Source organism: Onychomys torridus, chromosome 20, assembly GCF_903995425.1.
Source record: "Onychomys torridus chromosome 20, mOncTor1.1, whole genome shotgun sequence".
NCBI classification, from domain to species: Eukaryota; Metazoa; Chordata; class Mammalia; order Rodentia; family Cricetidae; genus Onychomys; species Onychomys torridus.
This window is the reverse complement of record NC_050462.1, coordinates 40,913,618-40,933,407: the sequence shown is the minus strand read 5'-3', so window position 1 is coordinate 40,933,407 and position 19,790 is coordinate 40,913,618. Positions and strand designations below refer to the sequence as shown.

The window sequence follows — 19,790 nt, the reverse complement described above, 5'->3', positions numbered from 1 at the left end:
GAGGGAGGCTGCCCCGGCAGGAGGCGGGGCCTGCGGATGGCTGCCTCGGGAGGAGGCGGGGCCTGCAGGAGGCTGCCTCGGGAGGGAGGCGGGGCCTGAGGGAGGCTGCCCCGGGAGGAGGCGGGGCCTGCGGGAGGCTGCCCCGGGAGGAGGCGGGGCCTGAGGGAGGCTGCCCCGGGAGGAGGCGGGGCCTGCAGGAGGCGGCCTGCGTTTCAGGGGCCGTCAGGTGGGCGGGCTGTCTTGAGGAAGGGCGGGGCCGAAGGAGCCGAGGGGCGGGGCCTGAGCGGTGCGGCCTGGGCCTGGCCCACACCGAGGGCCGTGGGCCCGAGCCGGGGATTTTCCTAAGGACGCCCGGCCGGGGAGCGGCGGTGGGATGCGGCTGACGCGGACGCCGCTGTGCTCGCTCCTCGTCGCCCTGTACTGCGTCTTCTCCATCTACGCCGCCTACCACGTCTTCTTCGGGCGCCACCGCCGTGCGCCCGCCGCCACCTCTCGGGGCTCCAGGAAAGCGGCGGCGCAGGCCAAGGAGAGGCTCGGCCGAGGTAGGGCAGAGGCGGCGGGGGGCGGAGGGCGAGCCGCTCGGGTCCCCGGCTCGCCCTGGGATCTCTCGGGCCTCTGCGCGAGCTTCCCCCGCCGCCTCGAGCCGGCTCTGGGCTCGGATCGGAGGCTTTTCTCCTGCCCGGGTCGGCACCCGGAGGCTGGGGGCGTGCACGCCTTTAAATCCTGGAGTAGACCCTGGCTATGCCTCCAAGGCCAGGGGTTTGCAGGAATGCTGCTGCGGGCGGGCCGCAGATCACGTTCAAGGCATCATCTAGTCCCATGAAGCACGGTCCTTTCTAATCCTGGGGCTTCAGAAGGCCATGCTGTCTGTTTCCAGCTCCGAGTCCCATCTGGTATTTTGACGTGTTTTGGAATTGCAATCCTTTTACACCCCCACCCACACCCCCACCCCCACCTCCCGCTCAGAATTTTTTGCACAGCTGTGTTATGACACTGGTGGAGACAGCGTGCTAAAGTTAAGGTTTTTACTAGTAGTTTCCTTATATACAACCGGTGAACAGTTCCAGAACTAAAACGTGTAGCTTGATCTGTGTTTCTGCAGGTGTTTCTAAAAGGTTTGTGGGGAAGACATACTTGTTCTAGCTCGTGTTAAAAGTTTTTAAATCTTTAACAAGAGATGGTTCAGTTAAAAAAAAAAGTTGGTTTTATTTTCCTTTTTTGTTTTTGTTTTCAATCGTATGCCTCAAGTTGTTTGTCTCTGAAACTTGAAAATGAAACTAATCAGTCTCCTGTAAGCATCTCATTCAAATGACTTGACTTTGTATCCGCTGTTAGTCCTCAGCGGTAAAGGCGCTCTCTCTTTAAACAGACCGGTCAGCTCTGGAGAGTGAAGAATGGAATCCTTGGGAAGAAGATGAGAAAAAGGAGCAGCAACACAGAGTTAAAACGAGCCTGCAGATATTAAACAAATCCACCAAAGAAAAAATAGAGCACAGGGTCCAAATTTGGGGCAAAGCTGCCATTGGTAAGTTAATGCAAAGAGGAAAAAGCATACACATAAGCAATGTAAACTGTGTTTATTTCATTGTGTATTGAAAATATGTTCTTTTCACCTTTTGTCAGAATTTCATTTGTCTTTCCCCTCAGGTAACAAGTATGCAAATACTCCCGTATTGGTTATTTACATTTGTTGGTAGATACAAAGTAGATTGTGTAGCGTCATTATATTGTAACTTATGTGCTCACTGGGTTTTCATTCATCTGTGTAATTAATGGTCACTTGTGTGTGTGTGTGTGTGTGTGTGTGTGTGTGTGTACACATTTACAGTGTATGACACTGATAGGGTGATTAACATTTGCACTGTGAAATTGTCAGCAGGCTATCCCATCATATAACATTTATTTTTTGGTGAGAACATTTGAAATTTAATCTCTCAGAAATAGCAACTACACAATAGAGCATTACTAAGTGTAGTCATGATACTGTACCTTAGAGCTCCAGAGTTAATCCGTTGTGTGTTAACGGACCTTAGGCCCTTTGATTGGCATTTCCTCATTTTACACAGTCCCCCTTACTCCTGCAAACACCTTCTGTAGAAGAGGCCTTTTTGATCCTGAGGTGGACTTAGCGTACGGTGAGAGATGTAGTTGGAAGTAAGTACAAGATTGACAGAAGGGTAATAGCGTCATACCTGACTTGTGGTATTTCATAAGTTTGTGTATGATGAGTTACTGAAATGACATCTGGAAGATTCCTGCTGGACCTGGGTTTGTAATGACTCAACTTTCATAGTCTTGAGGGATGTTCTGGTGGTGGTGGTGGTGGTTTTTCTGTTGTTCTCGTTGTTGTTGAATTTTAAATTCAGTACTGATTTCTTCCTGTAAGTCTCCATGTTGTCGTTCTACTTTAAATGTTAGGTAGGAGTGGGTTTTCATGCTTTCAGACCTTTACCAACCACTCTTTCATCACAGCATCTACCCCATATGGTCGTAACAGACCAGTTACAGAATTCCCGTTAGAAGGGAAACATGTGTGTAAAAAGGAGTCCTTGGTGCAAACACACTGGAAACTGAGGGAGACCCTATGAGATGTTTCTGCCTCCAGTGATCTCCGGCACGGCTTTGTCTTCTGTCCCCTCAGTTCCATCCGCATGAGGAACATGGTGTGTTTGCAGCTCAGTGAGGTATCAGCCTTCCCTGCTGGTGGAATCTTGGAGCCAAATGGACTTCATTGTCTCAGCCTCTCTGTCACAGCTGCCCTAGGTGGCTGGGATTCCTAATAACACAGCCTTCTCTAAAACTTCGAAGGTCTCTTGTGCTTTGCCACAAGAATTCACTCCCTTAGGAATAGAACTGCCCCCCACATCTTTCCTGGATCGCCTCGTCTCCATTTCTGGCCTCTGCTAAGGTGGCTGAGGAGATCCACAAGTCACATGCATAATCTCTTCCAACAGCCTCTTGTGCAGGTGACTTTTTTAATTTTCGTCTGAGGCACTAACAGAAGGTTAATTACAGCCACCGCATCTTTGGCTTCTCCAAAGCATGGTTTTCTGACAGGAAATGTGCTTTTTCGTCTCTTTTAAAATCTAAATAGTCCAAAACGTTCCCATTATCAAATCCTGTTGCTTGACAATTCATCACTCCGTCTCTCTTTCTCTCCTCTTGTATTTCACTGTATTCATAAAAGAAGAACAGAACCAGGTGGTCAATACTTGACAGTTCATCGCTCAGCCTCTCTTTCTCTCCTCCTGTATTTCACTGTATTCATAAAAGAAGGACAAAACCAGGCGGTCAGTACTTCGCTTAGAAATCTCTTCAGAGAAATGCCCAAGTTCAGCACTTACAAGTGCCATTTCACACATACACGTGGGACACAGTTTGGCTAGGTCTGTGAGCCTGTGCACACAGGTCCTCTTTCCTCATTTCTAATGTCACAGTCCTCGGCTCCTTACATGCTCGGTGTCCCTTTGAGATGCACATTCCACCAGCAGGCAGCGTGTGACAGTCTGCGTGTTCATAAGGCAGTGTGGTTTTCTCTCCTGTGGTCCTCACTCTCACCCGAGGCTTCCTCACGAAATGAGCAAGATTGTGAGCATCTGCATTTCTCTGTACTCTCTGTTTAAGGCATGTTCTAATGTAGACTTTGTTCAAAATCATTCTCTTCCAAATTCTTCCAGCCACTCCCATGTCCCTATTTCAAAGCCACTTCCACACTTTTTGTTTTGTTTTTCTTTTTGTTTTTTTGAGACAGGGTTTCTCTGGGTAGTTTTGGTGCCTGTCCTGGATCTCACTCTGTAGACCAGGCTGGCCTCGAACTCACAGAGATCCACCTGCCTCTGCCTCCTCAGTGCTGGGATTAAAGGTGTGAGCCACCACCACCCGGCCACTTCCACACTTTTAACTATTTGCTACAGTAGCACCTCACTTGATACCATGTCCTGCCCACATAACACATAGTTTTCTATGGCCACTGTAGTGAACTACCGTATTTCATGATTCAAAACACTCCAACTTTATTTCCTGCCTTTCTCAAGGGGAGCGTTTCACATGTCTGTGGAATGCTCACCATCTCAGCACCTTAGTCACACTGAGACACACTTTTGCTGTGTAAGATAATGTTCACAGGTTCTAGAGATGAAGATATGGACATGGAGAAGGAGGGAATTAGTCATCCTGACACATTTGGAAGCTCTATCTGATTGCCCAAATTCTAAAACTGCTTGTAAGGGTGACTTTAGTAACATGGCATAATGGAAATGGAACAAAATGCATCTTTCAGTATAATTGACCCAGTGTTCTCAAAGGTGTTGTATGTTAATATTACCTCATGTGTACTGCTGGCGTTGTCCACTCTAAGAGCTTTCATTCACATGACACCAAGACCAAGCGTCATGGTTGTCCTAAGGAGAAAGGATGAGGTGTCATGTGTCTGGGGGGATCGTGCATTCAAGGATGTCTCATGAGCTCCTCGGGCTTCAGCACAAAATTTTAGTCCTTCCAGTTATGATACTAAGTTCATTCCAAAAACGGTGGTAATTTAGTTTGTAATAGACATTTTTTTTTTTTCTCAGAATATGATGGTCAGTAAGGGTTCAGTGACATTAGGGCTTCCTCAGTATAAAATAAAAGATTCTGTTGTCTTCACTACAACCCACTTTTAACATCTACACCCACGGAAGTCTGTCCCTTGTACAGTTAGTTGCCACATTGACTGAGGTTTTGCTTGGTAGCACTGCCCGCCAGCAAACCACGGCAGGAAACTTCTAGGCTCATAGTCAAAACAGCAAGAAACAAAACATATGTTTCTCAGACATACTAAAATGGATAAGGCAGCAGATATTTCTGTTTTCTTCTTTCGTTACCAGGTTTGTATCTCTGGGAACATATATTTGAAGGCACTCTTGATCCCGATGATGTGACTGCTCAGTGGAGGGGAGGACATTCAATTGTAGGAAGAACACATTACAGGTATCAGTTAGACAGCATTGACCTTATGCACCATGATGTTCGATGTAACTACTAGAGGGAAATAGACCTTTATACATCATTTCCATTTCAGCTTGGGGAAAAATACAGAAATAAATCTTGTGGCTATGTGTCCATAGTTCAAGCTTCAGTAAACATTTTCTTATTAAATTGGACATTACAAAATAATTTGGGAGGGAGGACTGGAGATGTACCTCAGTGGTACAGTGGTAGAGTACTTGCCTGCCGTGTGCAAGGCCCTGGGTTCTCTCCCCACTACTGAAAAAAAAAATTGAAATAAATTTGGGGTAGTCTTATTTCTGTTTTGTTTTTAGCTGATGATTTGGAAAACTTCATATTCTCTATTTTATACACTTGACTGGTAAATGAATATTTAATGTTCTATGCCTTGGAGGACTAACATGTAAACAAATAATTACTTTCATTATTTTCTTTTCATTAGTAGATAGATATATTAGCCTTGTAATATTCAGATAGAATCCAACTTTTATTTATTAAAACATTTTATGTCATATCTACTATGATTTGTTTCATGATCTAGATTCCCAGTTTTTGCAAAATTCAGAACACTTTCTATTCTGATTTTTAGATTCTGTAAAATGAAGTCATTACCTAGACATTTAGGGGTTTTACTTTCATTTAATTTACTTATCACTATTCCTTAATTGTTAAATAGAATTAACATGACTTTAATTAGAAAAAAGTGCTGTTTCCATTTTGGTTTTTGCTGGAATAAACATGAGTTGTTTTTCTGTCTTTACTTCTTGTGACGGTTGTTGTTGGGGTGGGTGTCAACAAGAGAGTCTGGGGTTTATGGCAGATCCCTTATTTTTCCACGTAAACGGGAGAGGAGAAGCTCTGTTGACTGAGGTTCACTTGACTTTCCACTGCCGCTGTGGCTGCTACCTTACAGCACTTAGCAGGTTCATTGCACTCAGCTTTGTTTTCTAGCCGTGTCCTTAGGAGGAGGCTGGTCCCCATGGAAGACAGGCCAGCCTTGGGCATTCTTTATTAGGATTTATTAGTAGACCAGTCTGTTTTCAGTAATGTTTTATCCAGTGTTAGTACGTGACTATAAAGTGTTTGCCTCCAGTCCAGCCTGCATTCCCTGCCTTCCAGTTCCTTCTCCGTACAGCTCCACCACTCTTCCCTCCTGACTTCATGGTCACATGTGTGCACACATGCACTCTCACCGTCTCAGTCTCTGTCCGTCTGTCTGTCTCTCTCTAATTCAATACCCACTAAGTCCGTTTAGTGATGCCTGCATGTGAGATGATCTACTGGAGCGTGGGTGGCTTCTCAGGGCCCAAATCCCTGAAGAAGAATGGCTGTCTGGGTCAGTCAGTCTCTCTCTTACTCCCTCCCTCCCTCTCTCTCTCTTCTCTCCCCCCGCCCTCCCCCAGTAGTAACTACTGCCGGTTGAGTTTTTGGGGAAACGTTTCTTGTAGGAGTCGATGATTAGGAGAGGCCGGCTGGACCATGTCTCTGTGCCACATCTAGCTTTTCACAGTGGTGCAAGGAATCGCACTTCCGTCCTCCTGCTTGCAAGGCAAGCACGTTACCAACTGAGCTGCCTTCCTAACCCGTCATTACACGAACCTTCTCAGAGGAGGGATACTTAAAGAGTAAACAGATAGTTAGACGCGCTGCTCTTTGTAGGTCATATGTATATCCCTAAGCTTAACAGTATTTAGATGTCACTGAAAGTAAATGTGTGGCTGGACATAGGAAGGCTGTTCCAGAATGTGCAAGGCTCTCGCAGTTCAGTTACCAGTACAACAAAAAAAGTGAATGTCTATTATGTGCATAAGTAGCATCCTTAAGCTTACAGTTATGTGCTGTTACCACAGTGATAGAAAGGGGGTTAAAGTAGACACTGTTAACGCCCAAGAAAGGCTAAACCCCAATTTACCCTTCTGAAATCTTTATGCGAGATTTTATGTTATCATCAAAAAACAGTGCTATTTCCTCTTAGAGAACTGTGTGTTCAAGTGCTGTAACAAAAATTTAAAATATCTTATTAAACAATGGAGAGTAGTATATAATTTATCCAAAATTAACAAACTCATGGAATTACAAGTTGTAAGCTCGATCAAGTTATGTAGGTAATGATTGAAATGATTTCTCTGGGCTCTCTACATTGGAGTATTTACTCTGAAGATGTTTTTCTTTTTTCTTTTTCTTTTTTTTCTTTTTTCTTTTTCTTTTCTTTTTGGTTTTCAAGACAGGGTTTCTCCATGTAGTTTAGGTGTCTGTCCTGGATCTCACTCTGTAGCCCAGGCTAGTCTCGAACTCACAGAGATCCACCTGACTCTACCTCCCGAGTGCTGGGATTAAAGGTGTGCACCACCACTGCCCGGCTTGAAAACATTTTTCAGCTGAGGCAAGCAGTATGAAAAAATTTATTAAAAATTGTAAGTTGTGATGCTTATGCATATGCTAACTTACCTAAAAGAGTAGATTACCTTTTAGAATTCTACACATGAGCTCTTTAGATACGATTATTCTTCAGTTAATGGATTTTCGTGATAGACACTTCACTGATAACCTTAGTTAACTAAAACATAGCATGCACCCTGTATATTATACTAAGTCATACATAAGCCTTATTTTATAATATTAATATATAGTATATATATTAATTCAGCAGTCTTCATAATTTCATGTTTGAAATGCAATAGCAAGGAGCTAGAAATACAGCTCATTAGTAGAAGGCATTCCTAAAACGCACAGACTCCAGGCTTACTTCCCAACACCACCCAGACAGGGAGTGGTGGCCTGCTTTCTTCCCAGCCCTCAGAAGGAGGAACAGAAACTCAGGGAAAAGCATGCACCTCCATACTTACCTCCCTTAACTCTGCACGCCGGCGCTTTGGACCTGTTCTCGGACAGAGCCTTTGCCCGTGCTGAGCACGCTGTGAGGTGATCTTCCCAGTCCCACGTCTGTGCACTCCACCTCTGTCTTCTGGGACTGCTCTTCCCGGGACCGCCTTCCTCTCCTTCCTCTCCGCCCGCACTCCTCCTCACCCTCCTCCGTATTTCCCAGACAGTTGTGTACACTGTTTCCCAACTTCTCATCCCTTCGTACTTCCACTAAAGTTCGAAACCCTTCGGAGGCAGTGATTGTTTGGGGCAGCGTATGACAGTGCGAGTTTTGACAGAGTTTATTCCTTTTATGAAAACTTGAAGAAACTATTTCAAACAAAGAACTACAACATACTCCCACTTGCTAACCACTCACAACGTATTTCAGCTGTCATGAAGTCTTTTTATTTAGCTTTCCTTTTCAAAGAAATGTTTCCAATAAAAGAAGACCTTTCTTTGTTTCCTAGTCCTTCCTTCTTCAGAGAGAATTGCTCTTAAGAATTTGGGGTATGTTCTCTCTAAGAGCTTTACATTTCTGCTACTAGAAGCATATAAGCATTATTTTTTTTAATAGCTACTTTCATATTTACATAAAATTATACTTTAAGGGCTGGCAAGATGGTAAAAACAGTTGCCTCAAAGCCAGACAACCTGAGTTCAACCCCAAGACCTGCATGGTGGAAAGAGAGAGCCAGCTCCTGCAATTTGTCCTCTGGCCTACACACACACCTTGGTACACACACATGTGCTAAGAATATCCTGAAACTTGATGTGTTTTCCTTTACATTATATTTTTGATACCTTGCCTTCAGTGAAGAAATGAGAATCCCACATAATCATTTTCATATAGTAGTTGAATTTTACATCCAAAGCTTTCTATTAGTCTGTAGCCCTGTCCTAGACTTATTCAGAAGAATTTGTATTCTACAAATTTCATTTCTAAAGAGAGTATGAATTTTATTCTGGATTTTATGTAAAGCGATTGAAATTTTCCTTTGTTCAGTTTTGTTTATCTCTTGTTTGTGGTGTGTTGTTTTCTACAGTTTCATCACTGGCCCAGCCATAGTTCCAGGCTACTTCTTCATACATGTGGACAATGTGGTGCTTGTTTTAAATGGAAGACAAAAGGCAAAGGTCTTCCATGCCACCCAGTGGTTACTTTACGCACAGAATCTACTGCAAACCCAGAAGCTGAGGCACCTGGCTGTCGTCTTGCTTGGAAATGAGTACTGTGACAATGACTGGATATTGCGGTTCCTCAGAAGAAACGGAGGCTTTGTGGACCTGCTTTTCATAACCTACGACAGCCCCTGGATTAACGGTGTGGACGTTCTCCAGTGGCCATTAGGCGTAGCAACGTAAGTACAAGATAAGATTGTGCATCCCTAGACCCCAAGGTCTGATGCTTTGAATCAGGAACAGGGTGTTTTAAATGGTGCTAGGGCTTACAGAGGGTGAGGCCAGGGACCATCTTTCCTACACTCCAAATGAGTGTGGCCTCGTGCCTCAGTGACAATAGTGACAGGTTTTTGTAATTGTTGTTGTTTGGGGAGTATTTTACCCTCCTCTGAGGAGAACTGATGAGTACTTTTTGTTTTCAAATGAATATAGGATCAATTTTTAAGCTTATTAGTGTCCTAAAGAGATGTTTAGGGGTTGGGGATTTAGCTCAGTGGTAGAGCGCTTGCCTAGCAAGCGCAAGGTCCTGGGTTTGGTCCTCAGCTCCAGTTTAAAAAAAAAAAAGAAAGAAAGAAAAGAAAAGGAGAGATGTTTAACAGAGAATGAACAAAGATAGAGCCATAATTTCTAGTGAAAACAAATACTTTTGTTGCAATATTTTCATATAAAGAATACGTTTACCCGTGGGTTGTGATTGGCTGACTTTATATAAATCTCAACTATAAAAGCAAAGGTTAATTCAATGATAATTTAAGATCTCCAATATGTAATCATCCTCCATGTTAAAAATTTGGAAAACATTTTTTAAGCTCTTTATGGATAGGTTTTTAATAGTAAGCAAACTTTAAGCTAGGCTCCCACTAATATTTAAACTTTCTGAGGGCAGGAATTTTCTTCCCTGCTCTAAAAGTATATGTGAAGGGCTACAGCAATGGCCCAGCAGTTAAGAACACTTACTGCTCTTGTAGGGGACCCAGGTTCAGTTCCCAGCACCAACATGGTGTAGCTTACAACTGTGTGTGATTATATTTCCAAGGAATTTGACACCCTTTTCTGAACTCTGTGTTCACTTGGCTACACATGGAGACAAGCAGGCATACACATATACACATAAATGAAAAATACATTTTAAAGTAGTGCTTACACACTGTAGGTACTCAGTTATTTGTTGAGTAAATGAATCATCTCACTGATAGTCTTAAATCAGACATTCATTATGTCACTGGTTACCACCATTTGTACCCTCAGACTTATCTCTATTTAGCTGCACAAATGTCACCAGAAAAATGCCATTGACTCATTCCCACCCCGACATGTACAGCATTTCAGCTGAATAGGTTTGGGCTACGACCTAAAATTTCAAAGACTTGTTAAGTATACCCACCCTTAAGACTTTCAGAAAAATCTATTCCTTGAGAAGAGCCTATATTTATAAAATTTCTACTTTTTTTCCACTTTGTATGACACCACCTATTTGTATAATAGGCGATAGAAATATAGTAATTCTGGTGTTGCCAGATCTGTCTTGTTCCCAATGAGGAAAGATTCAGTACCAACTGGCAACTTGTGGTTGTCTCAGCTAAAGAGAGAAAATTGTCACAGCTGCCATCAAATGGGTAGATCCCAGATGTCTTAGTCATTGTTCTATTGGTGGGAAGAGACACCATGACCACAGCAACTCTTGTAAAGGAAGACATTTAATTGGGGCTGGCTTACAGTTCAGAGGTTTAGTCCATTATTGTCATGGCAGGGAGCATGGTGGCAGACATGGTGCTGGAGAGGTAGTTGAGAGTTCCATATCTGGATCCACAGGCAGCAGGAAGTGAACTGAGACATACTTCTTCCAACAATGCCACGCCTCCTAATAGTGCCATTCCCTATGAACTTATTGGAGCCAATTACATTCCAGCCACCACACTAGGGATGTTGTTAAACATGGCATAGTGTACAGGACTCTTCTAAACAAAAAATTATGTGACCCAAAATGCCATAATGATCTCCTATACAGCACGATCACTTGTAGTTGGTGACACACATCACTTGTAGCCAGCCTCCTTTGTATAGTATACAGATTTTATTTGTTGCCTGTCTTATATACTTGCAAACTCCTTGGAGTTAATTTTTCAGAGCTCATGACTGTAACAGTATATTTTCTTTTTAATGGATAAATAATGGTTTTATGTCTGTGGTGTACAGTGTGTTTAGAAATCCTATTTTAAATGTCCTGACTATACATAACCTAACAAGCCAGGCTGTGGGATGATCCTACCACCATACAGTAGTAATTCATCGCTTGTTTTTATAGATACAGGAAGTTTCCTGTGGTTGAAGCCACCTGGTCGATGCTTCATGATGAGAGGCCGTACATATGTAATTTTTTAGGAACTGTCTATGTAAATTCATCAAGACAAACACTCATGAACATTTTGAAAGAAGATGGAAGTGATAAACTTTGTTGGGTTTCTGCAAGAGAACAGTAAGTTCTATATTTGTGTGGTCCCCCCCTGATGCTCTCCAATCTGAGTGTCACTTTGTGTACAAATAGGTTTCCAGAGAATCATGGGTAACTGCACTTAGTCTACTGTCCTGTCAGGAGCTGCAGTGCTAACTGGAGCTGAGAAACTGGCTTCTCCTCATCTTCTACATAGTAATCAAGGAGGTGTTGATAAAGTAACAAGTCATTTTGCAATAATTTCTTTTGCTTTTAAATAAACACATGGAGTACAAAGCAGAGTGGCCAGGGAACAAATGCCTAAAAGATATGCTTCTAGATCTAGAAATTTACTTTTAATTGTGACAGAAATCACCTTCTAGATGGATGTCATTACTATTAATGTAACTATATTAAAGTCATCCACTCACAGTTGCCAAACAACTGTCATATGCCAGAAACCATTGTACCATGATAGTGTCAACAAAAACAGTAAGTGTGCCCTCATAGCACTTACGTGTTTGTTGGAGGAGACAAGTAAAATGGAGCATGTGTCAGAAGATGATAGTGCCATGTAAGCAAGAATTAAGCCGAAGAAGGCCATGCAGAGGATTGAGTGTGAAGAAGGAAGCATTGGTTTTCAGTGGCCCAGGAGAGCACCAGTAGAGGGCTACGTGAAACATAGGCCTGAAGAGGGTGCAGGGTCAGCCTCGTGTTGGTGTGGGACAGCAGTGTCCATGCAGAGGGAGGAGCGAAGGTCATAAGGCAAGACAACGGGGCTGGTGTGGGGATGAGTGGGGGTGATCTAAAGAGGAAAGGCTTGCCGGAGGAATGACGCTGATAAAATGGTTCTTAGTGCCTGGAGCTAGATGTCCAAGTAGTTCCTTCCCTCTGTGCTCCTGCTGCTTCTAGACCACTCCGTCCTTCCCTCCCGGAAACCCCCGTTCTTCAGTCTCATGCCAGCATAAGTAACTGCTACTGACATCCTCCGCAGCACTGAGCCTTGGGCTTGTCACCTAATTCCTTAAAGTTGCGTCAACCCAAGACAATATGTATCCAATTTGATCTGGGTGTCAGGTGGTCAGGCTTACCAAGGGTGACATTAACCATTACCCAGGCTATCAGAGAATCAAAGGTACCCTGGAAGAGCTAGTCGGTCCCGAATGTGGGCCATTCAATTTCACAGAATGTTCGGAAGAGACTCTTGGTGATCGGATAATCATAATCCTCCTTAACTACAGCAGAGTAAAGTTTGTCAAGTCTTAAGAACACAGGTTAGAGGGCTGTTGGGCTTGCTAGTCTTATTACCCATACTGTCTTTCAGTTCAGTCACCCCAAGTCTAAATAAACAGATCACCACAAAAAGTACACGAGGGAGAAGGAGGATAGTAAAAGTGAAGCCAAAGCCATGACAGGACAGACGGGGCATGAAACCAGACCAAGAACTTGGGGTGGGCAGTGGACATCTCGCTTATTGGCCTGGGCTGGAGAATACTGGGGTGCGTCCAAAAGCTAGCCAGAGACTGCCTCCTAAGTCAGATTAAAGAAAGGAGCCCCAGAGTCCATCTCTTGTGCCCCTTTTAAGGAGTAAAATCACAAGTAGTTATATAAAAGAGAGACAATGGGGCAATAAGGAAATACAAAAGCCTTAAAAAAAAAAAAAAAAAAGCTCATGTGGTCACCTACCATTTAACTGGGGAGGGTCAGGGTATTATCAAAAATAAGTCAAGGTCATGGTTTGGGGAAGATCAGGTTCTAGGAAACAGAACAACTCAACTCTCAAAGTAAATAGAAACTTTTTTTTTAAGATTTATTTATTTATTTATTTATTTATTTATTTATTTATTAATTATGTATACAGCATGTATGACTGCAGGCCAGAAGAGGGCACCAGATCTCATTGCAGATGGTTATGAGCCACCATGTGGCTGCTGGGAATTGAACTCAGGTCCTCTGGAAGAGCAGTCAGTGCTCTTAACCTCTGAGCCATCTCTCCAGCCCAGAAATGTATTTTTAAAATACAGCGTAATAGTTCCTGCCTTCAAAACGGAGTCAGGCAGGCAGGTTCCTCAATCCCTCATCTAGGAAACCACACCCTGCTTGTCTCACCTGCCCTTGTCTCACCTGCCCGTCCCATACCTGCACTTATGCTGCTGCATGAGTTTGCACAGTTTGAAAGCTGAAGAACTAACTCCACACTCGCCCAACTTTCTTCCTCATGTATTCTCCCTCCCTCTTTGAAGATTGTTTTATACCTTCTCTGTCCTAAATTCTCACCACCACCTCCTCAGTCCTCCCTACTTTAAAACCCTTGCTTATTTCACTAAGAAAATACAAACAGAACAAAGTGCTTGGCTTCTAAGTGAGTTCTTAGCTTCTATACATGTTCTGAATTATGCACAATTGGGGAACCCCCAGCTGGCCACACCTGGGTATCCCAATGCGTCAGAGAAAACTTGCTGGCATGCTATGCAGATGCAGTGGCGGGCTGGGCAGATGCATGCCATGCAGGCATGCAGGCTACAGCGGCCAGTAATTCACACCCCAGATGCTGCATTGGTGCAGAAAGTGAAAGGGTGATACACAGCGCTGTTGGAGGCGCTGGTTTCCACGGGAACCCAGTGTTAGTATTTAGAGCTTTATTAGGAAAGGGGGGGGGGAAGGAGAGCCAGGACTGGAGGGAGAGAAAGATGGGGGGGGGGGGGAGCAGAGCCAGGAACAGAGCAGACAGGGTGGGGTCCGCATCTGGCTTTTTAAGGCGCAGATTGTGTGACCACACCACTCGTAGTATGTAATCAGCGGCGCTCCCTGATGACATAAGCAGCATGACCCCGAGCTGCGCATGTGCAGGAGTGAGGGCAGCTCCTAACAGAAAGAGTTTATCAGAAAGATACAGAAAGATAGAGAGGAAGAGAGAGGCTGGGTTTGAGGGGTGCACACCTCATGAAGGGAGAAAGAGGAGGAAGGGGAGGCGTTTTTCCTCTAAAGAGGCTTTTACTTCAGGACCCGGGGCGGCGCCACGGGGCGGGTCAGAACATTAACAACACACACATGGTCTGTATATTCCATTCTCAACATGGCAGCCAGGTTGATTCTGTTCAAATGTTTGTTGCTCATGCCGTCCTGATGACACCTCTGCAGAGGAGAGCCCACTGTGACCCTTCAGACTGTTCTTCACCTGCCCCTCAGCCACTCTGCTTCTGCCTGGCTGCCCACCCTACCGACCCTTGAGCGTGTTGGGCCCACGTGGTCTCGTGACCTTCATCTTGGTTTATTCTCCATCCTTCTCCACATCTGCACAGCCTGCCTGTTCACATCCAACTCTTGTGTTCTGACTGCTCAGCAATGAAACACTCTCTAGTCTGCTTGAGAATGCAGCCCTGTCCCTTCAGACCCTGTGTATTTCTCCGCTTTAATGTTCCTCACGGATCTTCAGACTTCCTAGAAAATGCCCTGACTGTAACTCAGTTAAAGACTTAATGTCCACTACTGGACTGCAACAGAGCAAGACAATGAGGGAAAGAACCCAGCACTTGGGAAATACAGGTTGAATGAATACTGCCCACTCAAATATTGATCACCAGATATTTTTAAATATATAACAATAAAAGGTTCAAATTCTTTTTTTTTTTTTTCATTGTTTTAGGCAGTCTCATGTAGCACAGGTCTATACAAACTCATTGTATAGACCAGGAAGACTTTGAACTCATAATTCTTCCTACACCTACCAACTCCTATGATTACTGGTGTGTACAACCATACCTGGTTTTTGGATGGATGATGATCAGTACTAGGTCTGAATGCTACCAACTGGGCTAAATGCACATCCCCAGATTCTTTAAAAGTTTTAAGAAATATATTTGGTCCAATGTTTTCAGTGTCTCTTATATTTATCATCTCTGTATTTGTTCACAATTTTGATAATTGACGTTAAAAAGTTTCCTTCAGAAAAGATACCTTAGGAAAGTAAAACCCTACAGGGATTTCTTTGTTATTGTTTGTTTAATTTTCTAGGTGGCAGCCTCAGGAGACAAATGAAAGTCTTAAGAATTACCAAGATGCTTTGCGTCAGAGTGACCTCACATTGTGTCCTGTAGGAGTGAACACAGAATGTTATAGAATATATGAGGCCTGCTCCTTTGGCTCCATTCCTGTAGTAGAAGATGTAATGACAGCTGGCTACTGTGGAAACACATCCAGTCACCACAGGGCACCTCTGCAGTTACTCAAAGCCATGGGTGCTCCCTTTATCTTCATCAAGAACTGGAAGGAGCTTCCTGCTATTTTAGAAAAGGAGAAGACTTTAACTTTACAAGAAAAAATTCAAAGAAGAAAAATGTTACTTCAGTGGTACCAGCACTTCAAAACAGAGCTAAAGTGGAAATTTACTAGTATTTTAGAAAGTTCATTTTTTATGAATAATAAAAGTTGATCATATCTAATACTAAGAGTGTGCTCATAAGTGTGTATATTTATAGTGTTTGCTAAGGTGCCTTCATCCACTGTGTTATATAACAGACCAGTGTTCTCCTGTTTGGCTATTACTATGTATAAGATAAAAGAAATGGTAAGACTTTGCTCAGATTGGGCTTGCAAGATGATTGAGTGGGTAAAGGGGCTTGCTGCCAAGCCTGATGACCTAAATCCTGTCCCCAGAAAGCACATGATAGGAGGAGAGAAATGAGTCTCAAGCTGTCCGTGACCTCTCACCAGCATGCACACTCTTCAAGTAAACAACGTACTCGGATTCGGTTCTACCAAGAGGACTAAGTCAACATTTACTAACTTTTCTCACTGTCCTTAACACACATTAGGGACTGGAGAGTTGCCTCAGTGGTTAAGAGTGCTTATTCCTCTTGCATGTAAGCTAAGTTTATTACCCAGCATCCATGTCAGGCACAGCCAAGTGCAGACCATCAGACAGCTGGTGACCATGCATGTGGTCAAGCCATCCCCTAATGCAGCCCTGTTGTGTAAAAGCAAGCTCAGATCTCACTAGGAAACCTTTGTGGGCTCCCACAAAAAAAAAAAAAAAAATTAAAATTAAAATTAAAAACATTTTTTAAAAATGAAAAGTATTTATTTCTATAAACCATACAGACTTTTTGCTCATTTTTGTTTAAGCCTCTCTTCAGGGAAATCTTAATAACCTTGATAATCTATACTACATCTTTCCTAAAAATCAACAACAACAAAAGACACTTTTCAGTTCTCCTTGGGAAAGAGTAAAATACTCTTTAAAATCATGATTTTTGTTGTATTTCTACATATTTGTGCATACACATACACACATAGATTGTATGTAACAATAAAAAGGAAGCTATCGGTTAGAGGAGTATATAGGAGGGATTCAAAGGTGGGTAGCTGGGGTGCTGGAGGGAGGAAAGGGAGGGGGAGATGGCATAATTCTATTTCAACATTTTAAAAAGAATAAGTAAAAGTAATAACTTACTTGAAAGCCTCTTCTTCATTTTTAAATCTCTGGATTTTTTATTGATCCCATTATAAAAAGAAAATCAAAGCCTATTAATGACATTTAACTAGATGAACTCTTTTCATAAAGCACCCAAGAAAACTCAAAAAGTGACATGTAAAAACATCACTATTGTCACCGAGGCCACACTCATTTGGACTGTAGGAAAGATGGTCCCTGGCCTCACCCTCTGTAAGCCCAGCACCATTTAAAACACCCTGTTCCTGATTCAGAGCATCAGACCTTGGGGTCTAGGGATGCACAATCTTATCTTGTACTTACATTGCTACACCTAAAGGCCACTGGAGAACGTGGGGCTGTCGTAGGTTATGAAAAGCAGGTCCACAAAGCCTCCGTTTCTTCTGAGGAACCGCAATATCCAGTCATTGTCACAGTGCTCATTTCCAAGCAAGACGACAGCCAGGTGCCTCAGCTTCTGGGTTTGCAGTAGATTCTGTGCGTAAAGTAACCACTGGGTGGCATGGAAGACCTTTGCCTTTTGTCTTCCATTTAAAACAAGCACCACATTGTCCACATGTATGAAGAAGTAGCCTGGAACTACGGCTGGGCCAGTGATGAAACTGTAGAAAACAACACACCACAAACAAGAGATAAACAAAACTGAACAAGAATATTTGGTATCAAAACTTCCAATCACTCCTATTCATTCTAGAAATGATATTTCTGCAATACCAATACTTTTGGTTGACATGACAGGGCCTTGACTATACTAGGCTAGCATTTCAACCACTGAGATCCATGTTCAACCACATATTTACCTTCAAGCAATATAATTATTATACATTCAGTACTATGTATATGATCTAGAATGAAATTAGCTCAACAGAGGTCTAAAGAGGAAAGAAAAAATAACCATTAGTAATGATATTTATCAGAATCTGTTATTTTTATTTTTCATATATGATAACTTTAAAATGATATGTGCTGAAGGGGATAGGAAACAGTTCAATAAGTAAAACACCTTCTTCATAAACATGAGGTCCTGAGTTCAGATCCCAACACCTTAGAAAAAGCTGGTCTGTGCGATGGGCTTAGTGAGTAAAGGTGCTTGTCAATAAGCTTGACCCCTGAGTTCAGTCCCCACATTTGTTGAAGAGAACTGACTGTCAAAAGCTGTCTTCTGACCTCCACATGTAAGCCTACACACACACACACACACACACACACACACACACACACACACACACACACATAGAACAGTAAATAATGTGGTTTTGTTTTGTTTTTTTTCAAGGCTTTGGTGACATGTGCTTTTATTTCCATGGCTGGGGAGATAGGAATAAAATACTTAAATACTTGGGGCTCACTGGGCTGTGTGTGTGTGGTAATTTGTTTATGGCAGCTACAGGGAACTATGGCTTATGTGGGAGAACTGTGGGACCTGGAAGTGAAGTGCTGTAACAGATACTTAAACATGGGGGTTGGCTTTGGCCTTGGAAAATGAGGGAAGGCTGGAAGAATTCTGAAGAGTTAATATATCAGCATCTCCAAAGGGAAAAAGGAACTGATGGAATAAATACATTTTAAAGGGGGATCTATTGTATTGGCTTATGGGATACAATCCAGGTAGTCTGACAATGGCTGTGTCACTCTGGAGAGGTCATGAATTTGGACTGTTTACTGCTCTAGTTGGCAGCAGAGTCAGGGAGAGCAGGCAGACTAATAAGAAGGCAGACTAAAGTCTCATGCAGTAGCCCTCTTCCTTCAGAGCGTCAGACAGTTTATATTCTGAGTATTAAGAGTCACCTGTGTAAAGTGTACAGTCACAAAGACAAGACACATGTGACAAAACCATGTTTTTCCATAGAGGCATATGAACAAATAACAATAGCCAGTTGAAATGAGTAATCTGAAGTCAACTCCTATCCAGTACAGCTGGGAGAGGCACAAAAGCACATTCCATGAACAACCCATGTCACGGGGGAACAGAGATGACAGGACTCGTCTTATGTATGTGGCGTTTTCTCACAAGGTCTCAGAAATCTCACACAGCTTCATTCATGGACCATGTCCCTGTACTGCATGTCTCAGTTTAACACAAAAGGAAGGCCTGACAGATTGGTGGAGAGCTGCTGGTCTTCAGTCTACATAGGTACTCTGAAGAAATTTGATTCTAATTTCGGCAAAGGGTTGCAGCAACAAGGACAGAGGGACTTGCCATGAAGATTGAGGGACAGTGCCCGCTTTGGCATCACATAAACTAAAATTGGAATGATAGAGAAGATGAGCATGGACCCTACACAGTGATGGCAAGCAACTTCATGAAGCGTTCCATGGTTTTAATCAGAGAAGAAACAGAAACCAAGGGTTAAAACCCCCACCCAACAAAGACAAGACCAGATATTAGTACCTAGAATTACAATTTTCCCAATCCAAGCCAGCCATAAACCCTTAATCCACCTGAAAGACATGCTCGGGTGATAGTGGCACAAAGCTTATAGGAGCAACCAACCAATAACCACTTTGACTTAAGGCCTACTCCCACAAGATGAAAATCATATCCAACACTGCTTGGGGGACCAAGAATCTGAAACTAGGCAGCCCAGGGACCTATGATAAAACCAAATAATAGCTCAGTGGTAGAGCATTTGCCTAGCAAGCACAAGGCCTTGGGTTCGGTCCTCAGCTCTGGAAAAAAAAAAAAAAGAAAAGAAAAGAAAGAAAGAGAGAGAGAAAGAAAGAGAGAGAGAGAAAGAGAGAGAGAGAGAGAGAGAGAGAGAGAGAGAGAGAGAAAGAAAGAAAGAAAGAAAGAAAGAAAGAAAAACAAATAATATTGGTCTAATAAAAAGAATTAAAAAAATGTAGTAATAAAATGACTCCTCATGATATTCTGCT

The 19,790-nt window shown here is 43.0% G+C and overlaps 1 protein-coding gene and 1 non-coding gene across 2 annotated transcripts; both read left to right on the top strand.

Annotated features, from left to right (window-relative positions):
- The first annotated feature begins 245 nt into the window (after nucleotides 1-245).
- Rxylt1 (ribitol xylosyltransferase 1) lies at nucleotides 246-15,909 on the top strand. The gene is made up of 6 exons (XM_036170166.1): nucleotides 246-542; nucleotides 1,370-1,525; nucleotides 4,866-4,968; nucleotides 8,895-9,209; nucleotides 11,336-11,506; nucleotides 15,476-15,909. Exons 1-6 carry the CDS (start codon nucleotides 374-376, stop codon nucleotides 15,891-15,893), a joined length of 1,332 nt encoding a protein of 443 aa, XP_036026059.1. The 5' UTR covers nucleotides 246-373; the 3' UTR covers nucleotides 15,894-15,909.
- A 3,222-nt stretch (nucleotides 15,910-19,131) lies between these two features.
- LOC118571297 lies at nucleotides 19,132-19,236 on the top strand. The gene has a single exon (XR_004943333.1). It is a non-coding gene; the product is annotated as a U6 spliceosomal RNA (small nuclear RNA).
- The last annotated feature ends 554 nt before the right edge of the window (nucleotides 19,237-19,790 follow it).